General features: G+C 37.9%; 1 protein-coding gene across 4 annotated transcripts in view; it reads left to right on the top strand.

Moving 5' to 3' along the window:
• FSTL5 (follistatin like 5) overlaps positions 1-20,541 on the top strand; it is a 683,263-nt gene that overhangs the window by 512,816 nt on the left and 149,906 nt on the right. For all 4 annotated transcript variants that reach the window (XM_072773810.1, XM_072773809.1, XM_072773808.1 and 1 more), the window contains exon 8: positions 2,063-2,183. In XM_072773810.1, coding sequence (XP_072629911.1) covers positions 2,063-2,183 — 121 coding nt within the window. The remainder of the gene's footprint in view (positions 1-2,062; positions 2,184-20,541) is intronic.

The raw sequence follows: 20,541 nt of genomic DNA, 5'->3' as shown, positions 1-20,541 counted from the left end.
TTTATCTATTTTTCTTTAGTTTACTATATTTAGTCACTGAAATCTTTGCTCAGCTTAGTGATGAGCTAATGATTGAACAGGTATTTAATTAAATGTGTTGAATCAATAAGTCTTCCAGACTTGCCAAAGTGCTCTATTTCTGTTTTGTGTTATGTCCTCAATGCTCCCACAGGCAGTAGCAAGTTTGCCTTAGCCTTCAGTTTCTGAATGTGTGGGGCCTCAAAGCCAATTAGAGATTAGGGATTCTCATCCTAAAACTAAAATGTAAAAAAAAAAAAAAAAGTACACCTCTTTTGGGTATGCGCACAATCTTGCACATTTTTATGACCTCCAGATTCCCAGAAATATGCAGATTTTTTTCATATCCCCTTATTGACATCCCATTCTCACTTTTCCTTTTATGTTTTTGTTTGTTGGTTGGTTTGGTTTGGTTTGGTGTACCTACTGTTATCTCCCTTCAGTAGCGCCATCATAAGAAGCTGTAACATTAAGCAATTGGCTGTTGTTTCTTTTCAATAAAGGCCTTCGGGATTGATAGCTGTTTACACAAACTGAGCTCAAAGTCTCGCTCAAATATAAGGACATCACAAAAATGGAAGTTTTCAGGGGGCTGCTAGATGGGTCAAATGCTGACATTTCTTCGAGGATGGGACCTTGGAGTTGCTCGAAGCCTACTCTTCTCCCTCCGGTGTGTGCTGGGATGATGGTTTTCACAGCTGGCCGCATTACAAAGCTGGTGGTACAAGGCATCCATGCAGCTGTGAAAAGAGGGATGCCACAAATCTCTTTGTTCTTACAGAGATTCAACTATTTTTTGGAGTAAATGCTCTGTAGATTGGTGCAAGTCCTTTTTATCTATTTCCAGATTTCTGAAAAGTTGATTCTGACAATTGCTGCAGTGTATTCATTGCCTTTATGGAAGAGAAGATTTTCTAGTCTTTACTCGGCTCTTCCAGAGGTCCTTCTTAGATTTGATTTTGACAAACAGTGTGAGATTTGTTTTCTTTCTTTTTTCCAAAAAGTCATACATTTGTCTTCATATATTTGAAATAGTATCGTTGTTTTGTTCTAATATATTGATTGTTTCTGGGCTTTAAAAAATTGTATTCTATCAATATAGATATAAATTTTACCTCTGACATCATACTGCTTTCATCATTTTTCTCTGGGTGAATATATAATTAAATGATATAAAATTATTGGACAATTATCAGTGTCAAGGGTATAACTAAGAGCTATTTGTTTTAGCTAAAAATAAGAAAAAAGTCATTTTACAGCTTTATTAACTAAAAAGGTACAGCCATCCCTTCTTATATTTGGAGTTATGTTCCAAGAGCTGCAGGTGATGTCGGAAACTGTATATGGTATAAAACCTTATATGTATTCTGTGTTTTTCCCTATATATACATTCCTATGATAAAGTTTCATTTATAAATTAGGCATAGTAAAAGGTTAACAATAAAAATAGAAAAATTATAACAATATACTATGATAAAGGCTCTGTGAATGTGGTTTTTCTCAAAATACCTTATTTACTATAATCATGATACTTCTTGTAATGATGTGAGATTATAATGCCTATATGATGAGATGAAGCAAAGTGAATAAGGTAGACATTATGACTCAGGGTAAGACTACTACTGAGCTAGTGATGACACATCAGGAGAACGTTTATTAATTTCCAGACTGCGGTTGACTCTAGTTAACTGAAACTGGGAAAAACAAAACTGTGGATGAGGGGAGACTGCTGTAAACTAAATTAGAAAAAAATACATGGAAATTGAATTAGTTTATATAAACTCATATAATTCAAATAAATACTAAAAAAGCTGTATATATGAGTGAAATTACACTTTTTAATCAAAACATGTCTTGAGAAAATGGTAATTATAGTCCATCCAACTCTATAAGACTAACAATTATCATTTTGATAATTTAAAAACACTATTTTAGTCTATTTACTTTGCTTCTGAATATGTTTTTTTAAAAAGTGGATTATTAAAATACGTTTTAAATACAAAGATCTCATTTTGTTTTATTTTATTTGAATTTATTTCTATAGGACTTTGGAGATGATGGGTCCTTGTATATTACTAAGGTTACCACAACTCACATGGGCAATTACACCTGCTATGCAGATGGCTATGAACAAGTCTTTCAGACTCACATCTTCCAAGTAAATGGTAAGAAATATGATGTTATCATTGCTTTATGCTTCACTATATATTCAAAGAATATCACAGTTGATTAGGAAGGAAAGGTTTCAACTTCTTTAGTTTGGCAAGGCCTCAGGTTTTCTCTTTTCTTTTTTTTTTTTTTTTTCTTTTTTTTTTTGAGACTTATTGTTAATGTAAAACCTTTTTCAATGTAAAAAAACAGGTGGTTGAGTGAATAAATGCTATAAATTTATACCGCTTTTCTCATCATGAAGTATAGCAGTGTAATTCATTCTAATTGGAAAATTCAAGCATCAGAAATGTAAATTACTTTTTGAAATTTAAATATCAACAATTAGACAACCATATAAATTTTAGAAGCTGAAAAAACTAAGCATCTTGAAATTTTAATCAGATTATCTGATCTTATTAATGGTTTAAAAAACTGCTATTTATGTGTAGCAAATGTTATACTCTTAATCATTAATTCATGCCTGTGAATATTGGCCCTGTAGGCTGATACTCTTTTTTTTTTTTTTTTAAGATTTTTATTTATTTGAGAAAGAGAGAGAGCATGTGGTAGGGGGGAAGGGCAGAAATAGAGGGAGAATTAGATGCTCCACAGTGCAGGAAACTAGACTCTGGCTGGATCCCAGGACCTGGAGATCATGACCTGAGCCGAAAATAGGTGCTTAACCAACTGAGCCTGCCAGGTGTCCCTGATATTATTTTTATAATCAGAGGGTTTTTATTTTCTGATTTAATTCAAATTTAGCTATTTAGTCCAATGGATGATGTAGGATTGTATGTATGATGCATCAATTCACACTGATTCACTTCCATAGGAACTAGTGTGGTTTGTATGAATTAAGAGGAGAGTGACAGATAGGAACTTGGTGAGGTAGCCAAGGGTCAGATCACAGGGAGCCCCGAAGGCCTAATTAAATATTTGGATTCCCATTCTAAGTGTAATAGGAAGCCATCACAGTATTTAGTGTATGAAGTGGCATGTTCTGATTTGTTTTAAAATGACTAGAAGCACGGAGACCTGTTAAAGAAAAAAAAAGTATTTTAGTAGTCTAGGGAAGAGATAATTGTGGCTTAAAATAGAGTGTTAATGATGAAGAGGTAAAGAGTGGTTAAATTTGGAATATTTATTGAAAGCACATCTGATGATATCACTGAGGACTAGAATGTGAATATGAGAAGTAGTTTTTAAATAATAAACCCAAGAAATTTCAAGCATTTAGATGTATCCTTGTGTTCTATCGTAACTGACTATAGAAGAAGCACATTTGGAGACTGATATATATATATATATATATATATATATATATATTTTTTTTTTTTATTTTATTTTATTTTATTTTATTTTATTTTATTTTATTTTATTTTATTATTTTATTTTATTTAGATTTTATTTATTTATTCATGAGAATACACAGAGAGGAGAGAGAGAGAGGCAGAGACACAGGCAGAGGGAGAAGCAGGCTCCACGCAGGGAGCCAGACATGGGACTTGATCCCAGTTCTCCAGGATCACCCTCTGGGCTGAAGGGGGCGCTAAACCTCTGAGCCAGCCGGGCTGCCTATATATATACACACACATAATATTTTTTTTTCAACAAGTTAACTTCAATACAATTTCTCAGTGGAAATCAAGTATGTAAGTCTGGAGATCAGAGGAGAGTGAGCCTAAAGTTGTGTATTTAGATAACATCAATGTGTGTAAGCTGTATTTAAAGCCATAAATTTGAGCTTGATGAGGTCCCCTTTGGAATGCGTAAAAATAAAAATTCACACTGAGGATTGAGCCTTGCATCTGAGGTTAACAAGTGGAGGAAAGAAGACTTATAATGAGCACCTTGTGATGGAAAGTGTGTCTTGAGAAATCAATTTAAAAATGTTGGGAAAAAGATTGAGAAAAATGGAGAGTTTATGGTTTGACTATATGGACACTCAACAGAAGCAGATCTAGGCCTTGGTTTCTAATGCAAACCCAGTTGTAACTAGACATGGATCAAAGCTTGGAAACAAACTTTCAGGGAACCAGTGAAGAAAGCAGACAAGGTACAGAGGACATGGTGCATGCTAGTCCCAGTGGTCTCCGATGTTTGGAGTTGGACTTTGGAGACAGCAGTTGTACCTGAGGATATGCGATCTTGAGAGGACAGAACTAGTCTGTGAGGGGGGTGTTCTCTCTCTAGATGCTGCATCCTGGGGAAATGATTGTTGTTGCGAATCTGGCTCTTTGTTGTGATTGTTTGCAGACTAATGGTCTATTTGACAAAACTAATGCTCTGAGCTGTTTGTTTTGTTTTGTTCTGTGAGAGATTCTGCAGTTCTGTTTTGGTCAACAATTAGTTCTGTCTTTTATACTCACTCCCAGTTCTAGTTCTTTCAGTCTAAGGACCAACTAGCTGGTCCAGTTCTTAGTAGTTTGTGGAGCAATGCATGGTTCATGTTCTAGCAGCATCAGGATGACTTGAAAAAATTGCCAAAATGTAGATCACTGGACTCCACCAGCACTCTCTGCAAATTGATTTTAAATTTGCATTTTGGCAAGCTTCCGAGGTGATTGTGATGCAGGGTGACACATGAGAACCATTCCAAATGACTGTTCTTTAAGAGTTTCTGCTCATCATTCATATCTGAAGCAGACTTCTTAGATAACTCACTCTTTTGCCATGCGCCAGCTAGGAAGCCCAGGAACAAGGCTCTGAGCCAAACTGCAGGCTTTCATGTTGCAAGAGGTGCCCTGAGCAGCATGGGAGAAATGCAACTTCCCTACTTTATCCCCTCCTTGTGAATGAACTGCTTCCTCTCTGATCTCAAGTTTTTTCTGAAGATGGAATGTGGGAATAAAGGAACAATGAGGTCTCAGCAACAGAGCCATGACCATGGGTCTCAACACTATGAATTAATTTAGAGGACTTCCATGTTAGCATTGACTGCCACTGAGATCTAACACTTTCTGTCTTCTAGAAACAAAGATCCTTGAACCTGGGAGTAAAACCCTTCTCTATTACTTCCTACTATGTTTAATCTGCTTCAAACTCCTTTTTTTTATGTTTTTATGAAGGAATGGGTTTAGAAAGAGGCTAAAATGATAATATTATTGCTGAACATTGGTTCAGGGTGAACAGAGAGAGAACTGTGTTAGCCAGAGAGTGATGGGGAGTTGAAGGGAGGGGATTTTTTTTTTTTTTTTTTTTTTTTTTTTTTTTTTTTTTTTTTTTTTTGAAGGGAGGGGATTTTATAAAATTTGCACCTAGGATACTCTTTAATGCTGATGTGAATAATCTGGTCAAGAGGAAATGCAGATTGTTTAAGAGAAAAAAGGGAAAATTGCAGTAGTCAAGTTTTTTAAAAAGTTGATGTAATTAAAACACATGGAAAGATTGGTCTTTGGAAGATGAATAGTTAATCTGTTGAAACAGGGAGGAAGACAGGCTGTTTGGGAACAGATGCTCAGGGTAGGAGCGTGAGGAAATAATCCTCTTTGCATTGCTCGGATTTTTTTCAGTGCAGTCAGGAATACCAACTATTGAAAGTGAGGAATTTGTAGGAGCTTGTCTGAGCAGAGGAAGAGATATAAAATAATTATCTTGCAGAACAGGAGGGTGATAGAAATAGCAGTCAGTAGTTGGTATATTAGACAGATCTTTGGGTTTTCTTGATGTGATATATACTAGTATGTTTTCCTACAGTTGTGGTTGGCTGTGCATTTGCAATCATAGAAAGAAGAGATTTGGGTTTAACCAGCATTTTATTTGCTAGAATAAGTAGGAGAGAGACAGGCATGTGGAAAATAAACAATTTTACAAGAGAATGATTATAATGATGGACCACAGAATAGGGGGTAAGGTGAGGAAGCGGGTAAGTAAGGAAAGCAGTGAGACCGTGAGAAATAGGAAATGAAGTGAAATACTGACTGGTGTTTCCAAGTACTTCCAGAACGGGATACTAGGGAGAGTGAAATGCAGTACCTTCACCCAAAGCACTTTCTTAAGGCATCTGGCAATTTCTCTTTATCAGAAACACTTTTAATTGGGTCAGGTTTATATAGAGGAATGTATGAAGCACTAAGGTTTGATAGGCGTTCAGGGAGCCAGCTGTTCTAAGTCTAACTCGCCAGTTCTAGTCTTAGCTGAAAAGGAGAAATGAAGCGAAGAATAACATTAATTTATCAAAATCAACTGGAGTAGATCAAAACCTTGTTCCACTGTATTTTCATCAATGAGGGAAGATAATAAGTGCATTTCAAGGATCATCTTTAATATTTAAGCCTATTTGAAGAAGCCAGGAAGCTAAGTAGAAAATGTATTTTATGTATATCAGTGAGAGATTACCTTTGGGCATGATGACAGAGCTCCAACTAACAGGGGCTTAAAGAAGACACTGCTGTGTTTTTCTTACATAAAAAAGAAGCCCAGATGAGGTGCTTCAGAATGGCAACCCTGTCATGTCACCATTATCCAGTGCTTCCCCTACTGGGGTTAGAACATGGTTTCCATTCCCAGTGTCATCCCGTGCTTTGCAAATGGCAGTGGAAATTCCAATCATCATGTTCCTATTTCAGCAAAGAAAAAGGAAGGAAAAATAGCACCGGTCAACTGAGAGAGCACTTTTGAAATACCTTCAGTGGAAGCACCAACAAGGACTTCCATTGACCCTTTCTAAATACACAGCTTGAAGTATATTTCTGTGGCCTTCTTGTTTTACCTTCCGCAACAATTAAGGGTTCAATTATTTACAAGCAGGAATAAATACCACAGAGGTAGGTAGCCATCTTTGTCACAAAAAAATGTCTGGTGCATCAAAACATTTAGCAAAAACATCATATAGAATGATGACATTTTATCAAGGTATCTAGAAATGGTTGAATTAGCTGTAGAACAGCAGCCAAACAAGTGATTTGCTAAACAAGTCATTTATCTTTTTTTTTTTTTTTGGTGCTTTCCTTTGATTTTATGGTATTTTATATTTGGTGTAATAACTTTAAATGTATATTTCGTGTATAAATAATTGGAGTAAACTTGAGATAACTCAGAATATTGTGATAAGCCAATAGCAAAAGAATAGTAGGGAGTGAGCTGTGACACTGCAAAAATACCATGAAAATGCAAGAAGGTGCAAATCAGATTAGCCAAATGGCACATTTATAGATCCAATAAATCTCTAAACTGGTTGGACTCATTTTCTGTTTTTCATCCACTTTTCAGAAAAGGTTAAAAAAGGCCTTTAGAAAATTAAGTTTTCATAGAGAATTTAACATATTTATCTGAACAATTAGTAATAAAAATAAAATATATCACCAATTACCATAAAAAGCTCTGAAAATACCACAAGTTATTGGAGTTTGTGAAAGCGTTTTTGAAGTGCAGAGTCTATTTAAATATCCCAGGGTGCAAGCCAAATAAGTCTATCAATAGCCCTGTTTCTTTTCAAACAATGCAAAATTAGATTATTGAAATATGAGAGTGCTTCTGTGTCCTTGTCAGGGGAAACATTATGTATAAATCAAAGGAACTTGACTCCGCCAGTGGAATTCATTTCACGCTTTTCTTTTTCTTTTTACATAAAGCAAATCGTCTTTAGATCTTCAGCTTATGATACAGGATGTTTGAAATCTTAAAAGTCATCCCGTGTTTACACTACCCTCTGGGCAGGGAGCTTGTCCACAGTCACAGCAGCCCCACATGTACGCTGTAATGTCTCTCTCGTTCATATTGTTTAAGACCTCACACGTAATGCCAAGTGGATTTCTTTCTCCTGTCCATGTCAGAAAGGCCTGCACACAATTGCTGGTTTTATAGGATGCCTAGACACAACACCCCCATTTTCCTCCTTCAAAGTTTGAAAACACCTAAAAGAAAGACTCTGGAGCCAGATGTGCAGATATGGAAACATCACCCTCTTTACTTGGCAAAGCTGTTTAGAAGAAGAGGCTGGAGTCTGGGCGGCAATGGCCTGCTTCGTCTTGCTTCATAGACTTGAACTTCCTTCTCCAGTCACAGGCAGCCTTCCCTGCCAAGCTTCCTGTAGGGCCAGTGTGCAGATGGGAAAGAAAAACCCAAAACCAAAAAACCCTCCTGCAAGCAGTGAGATCCAGAAGACCTGCCTCCCCCTCTCACTCCTCCTCCCTCCAGGACCAGGGAAAGGAGGAGAGAAGGAGAAGACTCCAAGGTCACTCAGGCTCAGAGCTTCTCTGTGGTTCTCGGGCAAGGAGCAGCAGTGATGTGTTTCCCGTGCAAATTCTCAGGGTGCACCTGAGGTCACGGAACCAGAAGCTCTGGGCGTGAGGTAGAGTGATCCGCATCATAGCAAACTCTCCTCATGATCAAGTTTAAGAACCAGGGCTCTAGAGATGTGAGTCCCTCCAGACAGGAGAAGTGGAAGGGTCCTCAGAGATTCCAGCTTTCGTCTCTTAACCTTGACTTGAAACCAAGTTCATTGTGATCTTGGGGAGTGGCCGTCTCTTCGGGGGTGGGCCAGCCATGCATCAGAGCAGCCATTCCTCTCAGGAGGCTTGGCCGCAGATGGTGTTGGTGTTGGTGTTGACGTCCTGCCCCAAAGGGCCCCCAACCCCAACGGGGCCACTTCAACTCTGGTGGACGTCCGTCCCCTGACAGTCTGATGCTATAGGAACTCTTCCCAAACCTCTCCGCCTAAACTTTTTATTTGCCACATGAGCTTTATCAGCTGGACTCAAGGCAGCTGAGAGGTGCCAGAGATCTAATGTCTCACAGGGGCAGCCCTTCACCAGCGAGGGACACAGGTCAGTGCCCCACTCAGGGAAGATTCTGAGGTGCATTCTAGTTTCTCTCTTCTCTTCTCTTCTCTTCTCTTCTCTTCTCTTCTCTTCTCTTCTCTTCTCTTCTCTTCTCTTCTCTTCTCTTCTCTTCTCCTCTTCCTCTCCTCTTCCTCTCCTCTTCCTCTCCTCTTCCTCTCCTCTTCCTCTCCTCTTCCTCTCCTCTTCCTCTCCTCTTCCTCTCCTCTTCCTCTCCTCTTCCTCTCCTCTTCCTCTCCTCTTCCTCTCCTCTTCCTCTCCTCTTCCTCTCCTCTCCTCTCCTCTCCTCTCCTCTCCTCTCCTCTCCTCTCCTCTCCTCTCTCTCCTCTCTCCTCTCCTCTCCTCTCCTCTCCTCTCCTCTCCTCTCTCTCCTCTCTCCTCTCCTCTCCTCTCCTCTCCTCTCCTCTCCTCTCCTCTCCTCTCCTCTCCTCTCCTCTCCCCTCCCCTCCCCTCCCCTCCCCTCCTCTCCCCTCCTCTCTCTCCTCTCTCTCCTCTCTCTCCTCTCTCTTCTCCTCTCCTCTCCTCTCCTCTCCTCTCCTCTCCTCTCCTCTCCTCTCCTCTCCTCTCCTCTCCCCTTTCTCTTCTCTCTTTTTTCCTTTTCTTTCTTCTTCTTTTCCTTTCTTTCCTATTTTTCTTTCCTCCATCTTACTTTGCTGGTCTCTAACATGTGCTTCCTAGGATCACATCCCAAATCAGCAACATGAACCTAAGTTTTTTTCTCACAATTGCTTTTGGGGAGACTTGCATTTAGGAATGTTCTTACCTTAATAATAATGGCTGCCTTTTGGTAGCTCCCCCTGCAAGCTACTGGTAGGCACCATATGTTTGCTTCCAGAAGGCTTTGAAATATGATTGAACATGATATTAATCCATTAACTCCAGAGTCTGAAATATCTGTCTTTATTATTCCCCATGCCAAATTATGTTCAGTAACACTGTTCAATAGAGTTCTTCAGAGCTTCTGAAATTAGATTAAATCATGACATCAACATACTATGATTATGTAATAACAAGAGCGTATAGATGCTCAAGCTTTAATATATAATCTAATTATAAAATCCCCCCGGAGAAATAAAACCTTAAAGATTAAAGTTTCAAAGAAATTAGTCCAAAGTAGTCAATATCCAAAATTGAAGTATTTGCCCTTGCACTATAAAATCTAAAGAAAGTCCAAATGTTTAATTACACGTAAAGTCCAAGAATCAAATTCTTCCTTAATTTCTTATTTTGTTTCCTTTTGGCGAGAGAGGTCCTTGAAAAATTTATGGATTTGGTATGACTTCAACATCTTTATCTTGGGCAAATTGTCATTAGACTTAAGTATATCATCTTGCTATTTGTTTTCAAATGGTTACATCTATTCTTTATTATTTCCTTGTATTTTGCCTTCTGTTGGGTTGCATAACTTTTAGAATTCTATTTTATTTTATTTTCAGGATTGACTCATTTAATTTTTTAAGTGTAGCTGTAAGCTATATTTACAATATGCAACTTTAACTTATTACCATGTATCTTCAAACGGTATTTTATTACTTCACATTTAAAATAAGAACCTTAAATTACTGAAATCTCTGATCTCTCCCTTTCCATATTTGTAATAATATTGTCAAATATTTTTGTATGTTACAAACTCTACAACACGTTGTTTTATTTCTGCTTTTAAGTAAATATCTTGGGGTGCCTAGGTGGCTCAGTTGGCTAAGCATCTGACTGACCCTTGATTACAGCTCGGTTCATGATCTCAGGGTTGTGGGATTGAGCCCTAAGTGGGGCTGCACACTCACCTGGAGATTGCTTGAGGTCCTCTTTCCCTTTTTCTCTACCCTCTACCCCACTCACGTGCATGGCATTCTCTCTCTTCCTCTCTCTCAAATGATAAGTAAATCTTTAGAAAAGTAAGTAAATATCCTTCAAAGATGTGATTTTTTAAAAAACAAGAGACAAAACTTTTACCATTTCTGATCTTCCTCATTCATTTATGTAAATCCAAATTTCTCAATCTTCCTTCACCCTAATAAATATCTTGTAACGATTTTCTCAGCCTTTGTTTATAAAAAGTTTTTTTTTTTTTTTCCCTTCATTTAAGGATATTTCTGCAGGATATTGAAATTTAGGTAGGTAGTTTTTGTTTTCTGTTTTTCTTTCAACATTTAACAGATGTTGTTCTATTATCTCCTGGCTTATATAATTTATAAAAGAGAAGTCAGTTATATTTCTAGTCTTCTTTTTTCCTCTTGCTGTTTTTTAAGGTTTTCATTTTTCACTGGGTTTCAGCAATTTAATTATTAATATACTTTGGTTTTGTTTCCTTCACTTGTATTTTTCCTGTAGGGATAATTCAACTTCTTGGACTTTGGGATATACATTTTTCAAAAAATGTAAAAAAAAAAAAAAAGTGGCTGTTGTTTTTAAGTAGATTTCTGTTTTCTCTCTCCATTAGAAATTCAATTATAGATATGCATGACTGCTTGACATTTTTCCATAGGACACTAAAATCTGTTTTATTTGTTTTCCTCTTCATGCTTTGCTTTCACTATACTTCAATTTAGATAGTTTCTATTGCTCTGATTCAAAGTCACAAATCTGTTTTTCTGTATGTATAATCTGCCATTAAGCCTAACCCAAGTATTTTGTAAAATATATTTCAGATATTGTATTTTTCAATTTTAGAAGTTTCACTTGTTTTTTATAATCTCCATTTTCTCCTCAGTTGTGTTCCCCTTACATATTTGAACCTCTCTATATCAGATATTTTGAAGATCATTCCATGCTCTCTGAAATTTTAGATCTTTCCCTATTGATCAATATTTTTCTTACATATGAGTCACATTTTCCTTCTTCTCACATCTATCTTTTTGCTGTTGTTTGTTTTTGGTTTTGATGATGGAAATTAGTGAGAGAGATTTGCAGGATTCCTTTGAAAAGTGTTGCTTTGGCATTAACTTACCCACATATCTGTTAGACCTTTTTTGAGGTTTTCTTTTTAACCCTATTTGAGTATTTCTAGAGTAACCTTTACACTAGGGTTTGTTTCACTACCTTCCTAAGTTGTAGTGTTTCTGGAGTCTCTATGTGGTGTTTAATGAAGTTCCTTCAATCTTTTTTTTTTTTTCTATTAAATCTCTCCAGTTGGGAGTCATTACTGTAACTTGCCACCTATCCTTGAGTAAGCTCTTGGAGCTTTTAAATTTATAGCTTCCTAGTTGTGGTTCTTTCTATAGTCATTGAACTTTGCCTGACTTTGTGGAGTTTCATCCTATAGTTTGAACAGATTCCCCTAGCTCTCTATCTCAACGTGTGTCTCTTCTTTCTGGTACTATGCCCTCACCAACCTTCCCCTCTGTTAACGCTCTGTTCTCTATTTTTAAGAATCTGTTTTATGGTTTGCCTCTCTCACTTTTTTTCCCCTCCTATGTTCATTTGTTTCTTAAACTCCACATGTGAGTGAAAGCATGTAGTATTTATCTTTCTCTGACTGACTTATTTCACTTAGCATAATACTTTCTAGCTCCATCCACATCTTTGCAAATAGCAATGGTTCTTTCTTTTTGATGGCTGAGTCGTATTCCTCTATCATCTATCTGTCTATCTATCTATCTATCTATCTATCTATCTATCTATCTATCTTTCTATCCATCCATGTATATATATATTACTTCTTCAGCCACTCATCAGTGGGTAGATATTTAGGCTCTTTCCATAATATGGCTATTGTTGATAATGCTGCTATAAACATGGGTGCATATGTGCCCCTTTGAATCTGTATTTTTTCTATCCTTTAGGTAAATACTGGTAGCACAATTGCTGGATCATAGGGTAGCTCTATTTTTGACTTTTTGAAGAATCTCCATACTGTTTTCCACAGTGGCTGCACCACTTTGCTTTCCCACCAACAGTGTAACAGGGTTCACAGGAACCATTTTTTAAAAGACTGAGAGGTTTTCATTCGTTAAAGGCAAGTTGTGTTATGACCCTCATTCGTAAAACTTCTGAAAGTTACTAGATATGTCTGATATTGCCAGCATCAACCCTATATGAAATAAACTTAGAAATTGTGAGTAATACTTGTTTTGTTCTCAGTGTCCAGTACATAATCTGCCAGAAGCACAGCAGGTACTCAGTAGAATATGAAGGGATGAGAATGAACAACAAATAGCAACGAAAGGTCTCTTCTGGCTGTGGTGAAATATGAGTCTTTCTATGTCAGTTTCTTAAGGATAAAGAATTTATACTTAACTGATCATAACCACCCCACAGTAGGTTAATTTTTTGACTATGTGTCAAGAAAAGAGTATATGCTCTCTACCAAATAATTCTTTACAGTTTTCTTTGGTGATAGAAGCCCATTTTGGCTGCTTTCATGGCTACCCATCTTAAACTACCTTTCCCAGATCTCTTTGAAGCTAAGTATCATCCAATGAAGTTTTTGCCAATGAAGTATAATAATAACTAATTTGTTTAATGTCTAGATATTAACATAAAAGAGAAGATATGGGGACACCTGGGTGGCTCAGTGGTTGAGCATCTGCCTTTGGCTCAGGTCGTGATCCCTTGGTCCTGGGATCGAGTCCCACATCGGACTCCCTACAAGGAACCTGCTTCTCTCTCTGCCTGTGTCTCTGCCTCCCTCTCTGTGTCTCTCATGAATAAATAAATAAATCTTTAAAAAAAAAGGAAGATACATGCTTTTCCTTCTCTTTTTCTCGGTTTCTGCTTATTGGAATATGAATCTGATAGTAGTAGCTGAGGAGCTATGTTTAATTTAGAGAAAGGAAGTCAAGTTTTAAAGTTAGCAGAAGAAAAAGATAGAAGGTTCCTTAATAATGTCTTCACAAAAGATATTCATACCCTAATCCCTGGAACTTGTGAATGTTACCTTATATGGCTTATAAGGAGACTTACATATATGATTAAGGATGTTGAATTGGAGATATTATTCAGGTACTTTCTAAATATAACAGTCCTCACACAAATGAGGCAAGAAAACCAAACAAGGAAATGGGACGTATGATACCAGAGGAAGAGGTTGGAGTGATTTGATAAAGGGGTCATAGACCAAGGAATGCAGGTGGTCTCAAGAAGCCAGAAATTGCAAGAAGATAGATTTCTCCCTAAGACTCCAAAATGAACCAACCCTGCCAGCACCTTAACTTTAGTTTGCTAAAATTGTTTATGGACTTTTGGCTTCTAAAAATGTAAGAGAATAAATTTTTGTTGCTTTAAGTCACTAAATCTGGGTAATTGTTTCAGCGACACGGGGTTGACACTGGGTTCTATAACAAGATCAGGTTACCCAACTATCCTTTGGACATCTATAAGGACTATTTGGTTTAAATCACTGAATTTGGATCTCTTTGTTATAACAACTTAACCACATCCATACTCTCAAACCATCATACCATTTTATGGCTATGTCTCAGAAGATATATCTTATTTAAGCCATGACTGTATCGTTGGTCTGTTAGGTCAGTTCAGCCAGCATTTTATCTTTATTTATCGGGCTTACTTTTCATTTCTACTACAATCCAACTTCAGATTGGTAGAGAGGCTCTATTTTATGCATTCGGTGAGCCAGGATCCTTCTGTCTATAGGCCACTGTATTATGTAAGACCAAGCTGCTGCATGTCCTTATTATAGTCTGTGAACTGTTTCTCTGACCTGTGAACTGTTACAAATCCATGAATTGAAGTAGAGAAATTATTAGTAAGGAGCACCTGGGTGGCTCAGTGATTGAGCGTCTGCCTTTGGCTCAGGTCGTGATCCCAGGGTCCTGGGATTGAGTCCTGCATCAGTCGCCTCACAGGGAGCCTGCTTCTCCCTCTGCCTGGGTCTCTGCCTCACTCTGTGTCTGTCATGAATAAATAAATAAGATCTTTAAAAAAAAAAAGTTGTTACTAGTAAGCTCAAAAAATTTTTTTATACCAATTTCATATTTCTACACCATCTATGTAAAGGATTCTATTATCTGGTAACTATAGAAGTCGAAGTAAAAAAAAAGATCTCCCAATTGCTGATAGTTTGAGAATCACTTCCCTGAAAAGTTGGAGTCCTCCACTAGATCCTAGATCTCCTAGATCCTCCGTGTTTTTTTTTTTTTTTTTTTTTTTTTTTTTTTTTTTTTTTTTTTTTTTAGCAGATAACAGAAGGGCCAATGCTTGAAGGATGTGTAGGAAGCTTATAGGACAGGCCTTGTAACAGCACTTTTGCCTCCCTACTAGGATTCACAATCAGTACATTCTACTTTTTTTTTTTTTTTAAGATTTTATTTGTTTATTCATGACAGACACAGAGAGAGACAGACAGAGAGGTAGAGACTCAGGCAGAGGGAGAAGCAGGCCCCATGCAGGGAGCCGGATGTGGGACTCAATCCCGGGTCTCCAAGATCAGACCCTGAGCCAAAGGCAGACCCTCAACCACTGAGCCACCCGGGAGCCCCAGTATATTCTGTTGTAAGGGAGTGTGAGAAAGAGAAGCTGGCTCTGGGCTCAGAAAAGAAAGGGAATACTCTTAGTGTGCATCTAGTCTGATTTTGCCACGAGAGCACAGTGGTTGTAGGCTTTCTGGGAGAAAAATCAAGTGGTGTGGGGCACCACGTCTTTCAGAAAACATTTGAGACAATCACATGGTCTCTGGGGAACAGACATCTTTGGACACACTGCCACATGGAATTACTTGCGTTTGTGAAACCAGGTCCTCAAGGATTTCCCCAAGGCCCCACACTGCTCCAGCTGACATACAGCCTTTAGCTGATTCTGAAACTAAAATTGAGATTAATGTTTCTGAAAACTATGCCTTCAGGGGACTGCTACCAACCTTAACTTCACCATGAGCTCTCCACTGTGCCATTTCCTCAAATTGAAGGATTGCGGATCTTGTGTTGTATTTATTTCTATTACATTTTCCCCAGCTTCTAATGCTCTCTTTCTCTTAGTTGCTCCATTATTTATTTCAGGAGGTTTCACCAACTTCATTATCATCTTAATTTGGACCCTTTCCTTTTTCCTTTGGCAGAGCGGTATGCTGGAAATCAGGGTCTTCCTTCTTGTTTATTGCTCTCTGCTTTCGGGCCCAAACATTTTTGTTCTCGTGTGTTCCTCTGTATGTCGTCCTGTGGGATCTGTCACAGGGAGAGATCTGAAAATACGGCATCTGGATCTGCCAGAACCATTCACAGTCCAAACAAATATTTTTCACCTTCTCCTTCTTGATGTGAGTCATCCACCCAGACGTTCTTCTTCCATCAGACTAATATCTAACCCATGTGCAGACATGATCCATCGTTACCTCGCCTGGATTCCTCTTAGCGTGTCTCCTCTTCTTCAGTCTGTAGGTCTCCTGGTCATGTGCCCTAAGCTGCAGAGGAGGGCTCCTCGGCCACCTGCAATTACTGTCATTTTGAAATACATCTGGGGATGCCATAAAACTTTTATGCTGCTCTTCTTTCTAATATTTTTTTCCACACTTGGTGTACACAGTTTGATAGAGCGTCTGTGAAATATTATTCTCATTTTTGTGTATTTCCAAATTAATATGATCATTCCTAATTTTTGCGTATCCCTGACTTCACGTTTGTGAGGTCAGGTCATAGTCCCTACTGTGCCTAAAATCCTATCGTGGCCCCCAATGCCACTCAGATTACAAGCCAGTCGTTGGAATGCCCTTCAAAACATGAAATGTTCTGATTTTGTGGCATCTTCTTATCCTGCTACCCTTCCCCTCGCAAACTCCACTCCAGCTGCATTTTATGCTCTTTTTGTCTTTAAATATAACAAGTGTTTGCAGTTGGCTATTCCCTCTGCCTGAGGAGACTTTCCAGATCTCCACCAGGCTCGGTTCCAACCTCCTTCGACTCTTTGGTTAAATGTTCCTTTTTTAATGAAGCCTATGCAGACTACACAATTTAAAATTATAACTAGTCCTCACCTTCCCACTTCCAGTCACTCTTGACTTTATTTACCCATAGTGCTATTACCTGCTAATAACTTCATACATCCTAACCTACTATTTACAGTGTTTTTTTCCCCTAGTATTTACCATCCTTGATATAGGGATACATTCCACAATCCAGGGTTATAATAAGCAATATGTTTATTAAGCCAAAAGCAATTTTTTCTTTGTTACTGATATATAAATAATAGCATCTTAGGCTTCGTTAAATAAGTTGAATTACTTATTTCATATGTTTATAGTTTATTTTTGGTCTTCCTTCACTGGAGAAAATTCTCTTTCTCTCTCTCTCTCTCTCTCTCCCCCTCTCTCTCTCCCTTTCTGTCTGTCTCTCTGCATTTTCCCTGAACAGTGCCATTTACTGGATAAATACATATTAATAGATAAATAAATGTTCCCCATTGGTTCCAATTTAGGATCCCCTTGAGGAATCATTCTAGTCTGCTTTCTGAGATTTTTCCATTCTCCTCAGCTGTCAGATTGCAGGGAATTACTTATGATTTTATTAAATAGACAACTAAAACATTTCCTTGGTTTTTAATGATACCCTATTTAGAGCTGCCTCTCATGGCGCGCGTGCCTGCGTGCTGTGCATGTGTGTGTGGGGGGGTGTATATGTGGGGGTGTGTGTGCTGGACATCAAGATCTAATTTTCCTTCTTCATATCAGGCTGCTCTGTCCTCTAAGATGTCGTCCTAAGTAAGTCTCTCTTTTCCAGTTTAATCAGTCTTTCTTCCTTTCTTTTGTTTTCATTTTCTACTACTCATGTCCTTATAGAAAATTAAAGTATATTTTTAAATTACTTCAGTGCCTCCTTGACTTCCTGAGCAAACCTAATTCTTGGCGACAGTGGGGGTATGGAGGTTTAATTGCCATTTTAGGTTTTTAGTTGGCGGTGCTTTCACTGGCAGTTGCTTCTCTATCCAACCCTTGAGATTTATTTCTCTAGAACAAAGATAAGATGCTTTTTTATTTTGCCTTTGTCTATTAATAAAATGCATGCTCTTTCTTTGGCTCAGGACTCATTGTAGATCTCTGCAATCTAAAGCCACGATCAGAGTTTATATAAAAACAGAAACCAGAATACTTGTTACCACTAGCAGTGGGCTGGTGTTTAAGTCTTTGAAAAAGCTCTCCTTTACAGAAGTCATCCCTGCAAGATTCCTCATTTGTAACAAAAAAGTAGTTAATGGAATTTGGGTAGTCAGCTTAGCATTGCCTAGCTAGGTGGGCCACTAATAATATAGAGGAGTAACCTGTACTTAGTGCTTTGTAGCACTAATGGAAATTAGCTGCCTGTGCATTAGGGGGAAAAACACAGAAACACTTCCTACAGACACGGTTGAGAAACACAGAGAAAGCCACTTACTGATACATATAAAAAGGACTTACCTTTACTTCGGCCTTGATTTAAATACCAGACCAAAGTGCACCTGGGTAATTCAGAATTGAATTATGACAGCCTCTACACAGGGTGACCTGCTTCTTAAGGTCTGTATTTGTTAGACACAGTTCCGCCTGCATAAACACAGCTATTCATTTATGGGGAAAAAAGTCACCCAATGGGACCAAATCTAATTAGCCTGTGTTTATTAAAGCTTAAGGCCTAAAGCCACTCGCTAAGGCTGCAGCATATAGAAACCTGCTTTCCTACTCTCCCTCTCTATATAAAATCACCCTCAAAGCATGTACTATCCGAGCTAAGTCACCTCCCGGAGCCGTTTCAAAAGCTACGATTCCTCCTACTGTTATGATGTCAACCGAACTTTACTCTGTACATTTGTCAGGGTTTCCCAAAGCATCAGATGTTGGGCGTTTGGGGTCTGGGTAAATAACACCAGTTTCTTCTCCTCGCGATCTGGTCTTCTGAAGCAATTCAGGGAAAGATAGTGAGTTATGTAAAGGAGAGGAGATCACCTGCATTGTGGAAAAGCTGCTCGGTGGATGTGGTTGAGATCTAAGACAGTTGTTTAGTGTCCATACTTTAACGTGTCCGGTAACTCATGAGCATTGCTATGGACCTCGGCACAGGGAAACAAAGTCCATCCCTGACCTTCCCCAGAGCAGAACAACACACATCCTCTTTACAGACAGATCCAAAGTAGGAGAAGAAAGAACTGAGTAAGCTCAGTCCTTCTCAAAGCTTGCCATCCCTTCTCCCACTTGTGCACTCACTGATGTCTAGGGAGAGGTACAATCCTCTGCATGAATCAAAGAGTTCCTTGGGGTCTTTTGTTACCAGGAGCAAATCTCTCCAGTAGATGACCCATTCTCGGATACCATGGTTTTGTATTCACCCATGATTGACTTAGACCTAAATTTATTTGGCCAGAATTCTTTTATGGTACAAGTGAATGTATTTATGGACTTTTATGGGTAAATGAATGTACTAAATCTTATTATCTTACTTTAAATATTAAAAAAAAATTTCTTTATAAAATTATAATCTGAATATATCTCCACACACAGTTAGATTAGCGTGACCTAGTTCACTGGGCTGGTTTACACCTGTCCGTAAAAGTGATAGTTCACAGATTATTTCTGTGTATACAAGTCCTAGGTAATGTTACAAAACACTCATGAGGTGGCCGGCACTTAAAGAACAGTATAATGACTAATTAATGTAATGACACTTGTATAACAAGAGAGTCGAAAGAAGGTTAATGTGATAATGAGGCTTATTTGATCTTAAAGATTTAGCATGAAGGAACTCTCAAGATAGCTTAATTAGATTTTAAGCACCTTTTACAATTTGCATGTGTACTTGTTAATCCATATGTTCTAAAAATAAATTTTACTTCATTTAAATTAATGAATTTGTCTAATCTTTTCCCTTGTGCTGTTTTACTGTTATTGGTGATGGTGTTTCTCTCAATTTTTCATTTGATATCTATTATTTACGATTTTTTCTTTCATATTATGCTTAAATCGTAGTTCAATTCAAAATAGTAAGACGTTTTAAATTATGAAACAATAGCTTAGTATAATGCAGGCAGTTACGACAAGTCATGATTGGAACCATTTAACTCCTTTTTATGTCACTTAGTACACTGTATTACACCATCCAGTATATCAGTAAATGTGATTTCATTATTTGATACCTGTGTCATTTTTAAACTTGTCCAAATGGAAAGAACATTTTAGAAATTAATTTAACAATGAAACAGGACATCGTTTGTAGCAGTAATTCAGTAAATTGTATACTGCTCTCTGGTGCCTTGGGAAAGTATAGAATTACATTTTCACATTTCATATTTAGGCTTTCATGAGTTCTCCAAATTAATACCTCTTTATGCTTTTCTTATGAGTGATTGCTGTAATTCGTTTACACAATTTTTACTACGCAGTTCATGTTTCTTTCTCAATGCAGTTTGCTCTTGTACCACATTACTTCTTGAAGTCATTAGGGCATGAGTATAAGTATGGATGGGCCTCCTATTTTCTTTTTCTTTTTTTTAAGACTTTATTTATTTATTCATGAGAGACATAGAGAGAGAGAGAGGCAGAGACACAGACAAAGGGAGAAGCAGGCTCCTCACAGGGAGCCCCATGTGGACCTAGATCCCGGGACCCGGATCACACCCTGAGCCAAAGGCAGATGCTCAACCACTGAGCCACCCAGGCATCCCAGTCCTCCCATTTTCT

This window comes from Canis lupus, chromosome 13 (genome assembly GCF_048164855.1).
Source record: "Canis lupus baileyi chromosome 13, mCanLup2.hap1, whole genome shotgun sequence".
Classification (NCBI taxonomy): Eukaryota; Metazoa; Chordata; class Mammalia; order Carnivora; family Canidae; genus Canis; species Canis lupus.
The sequence above is the reverse complement of the archived record's forward strand: the minus strand, read 5'-3'. Positions and strand labels throughout refer to the sequence as shown.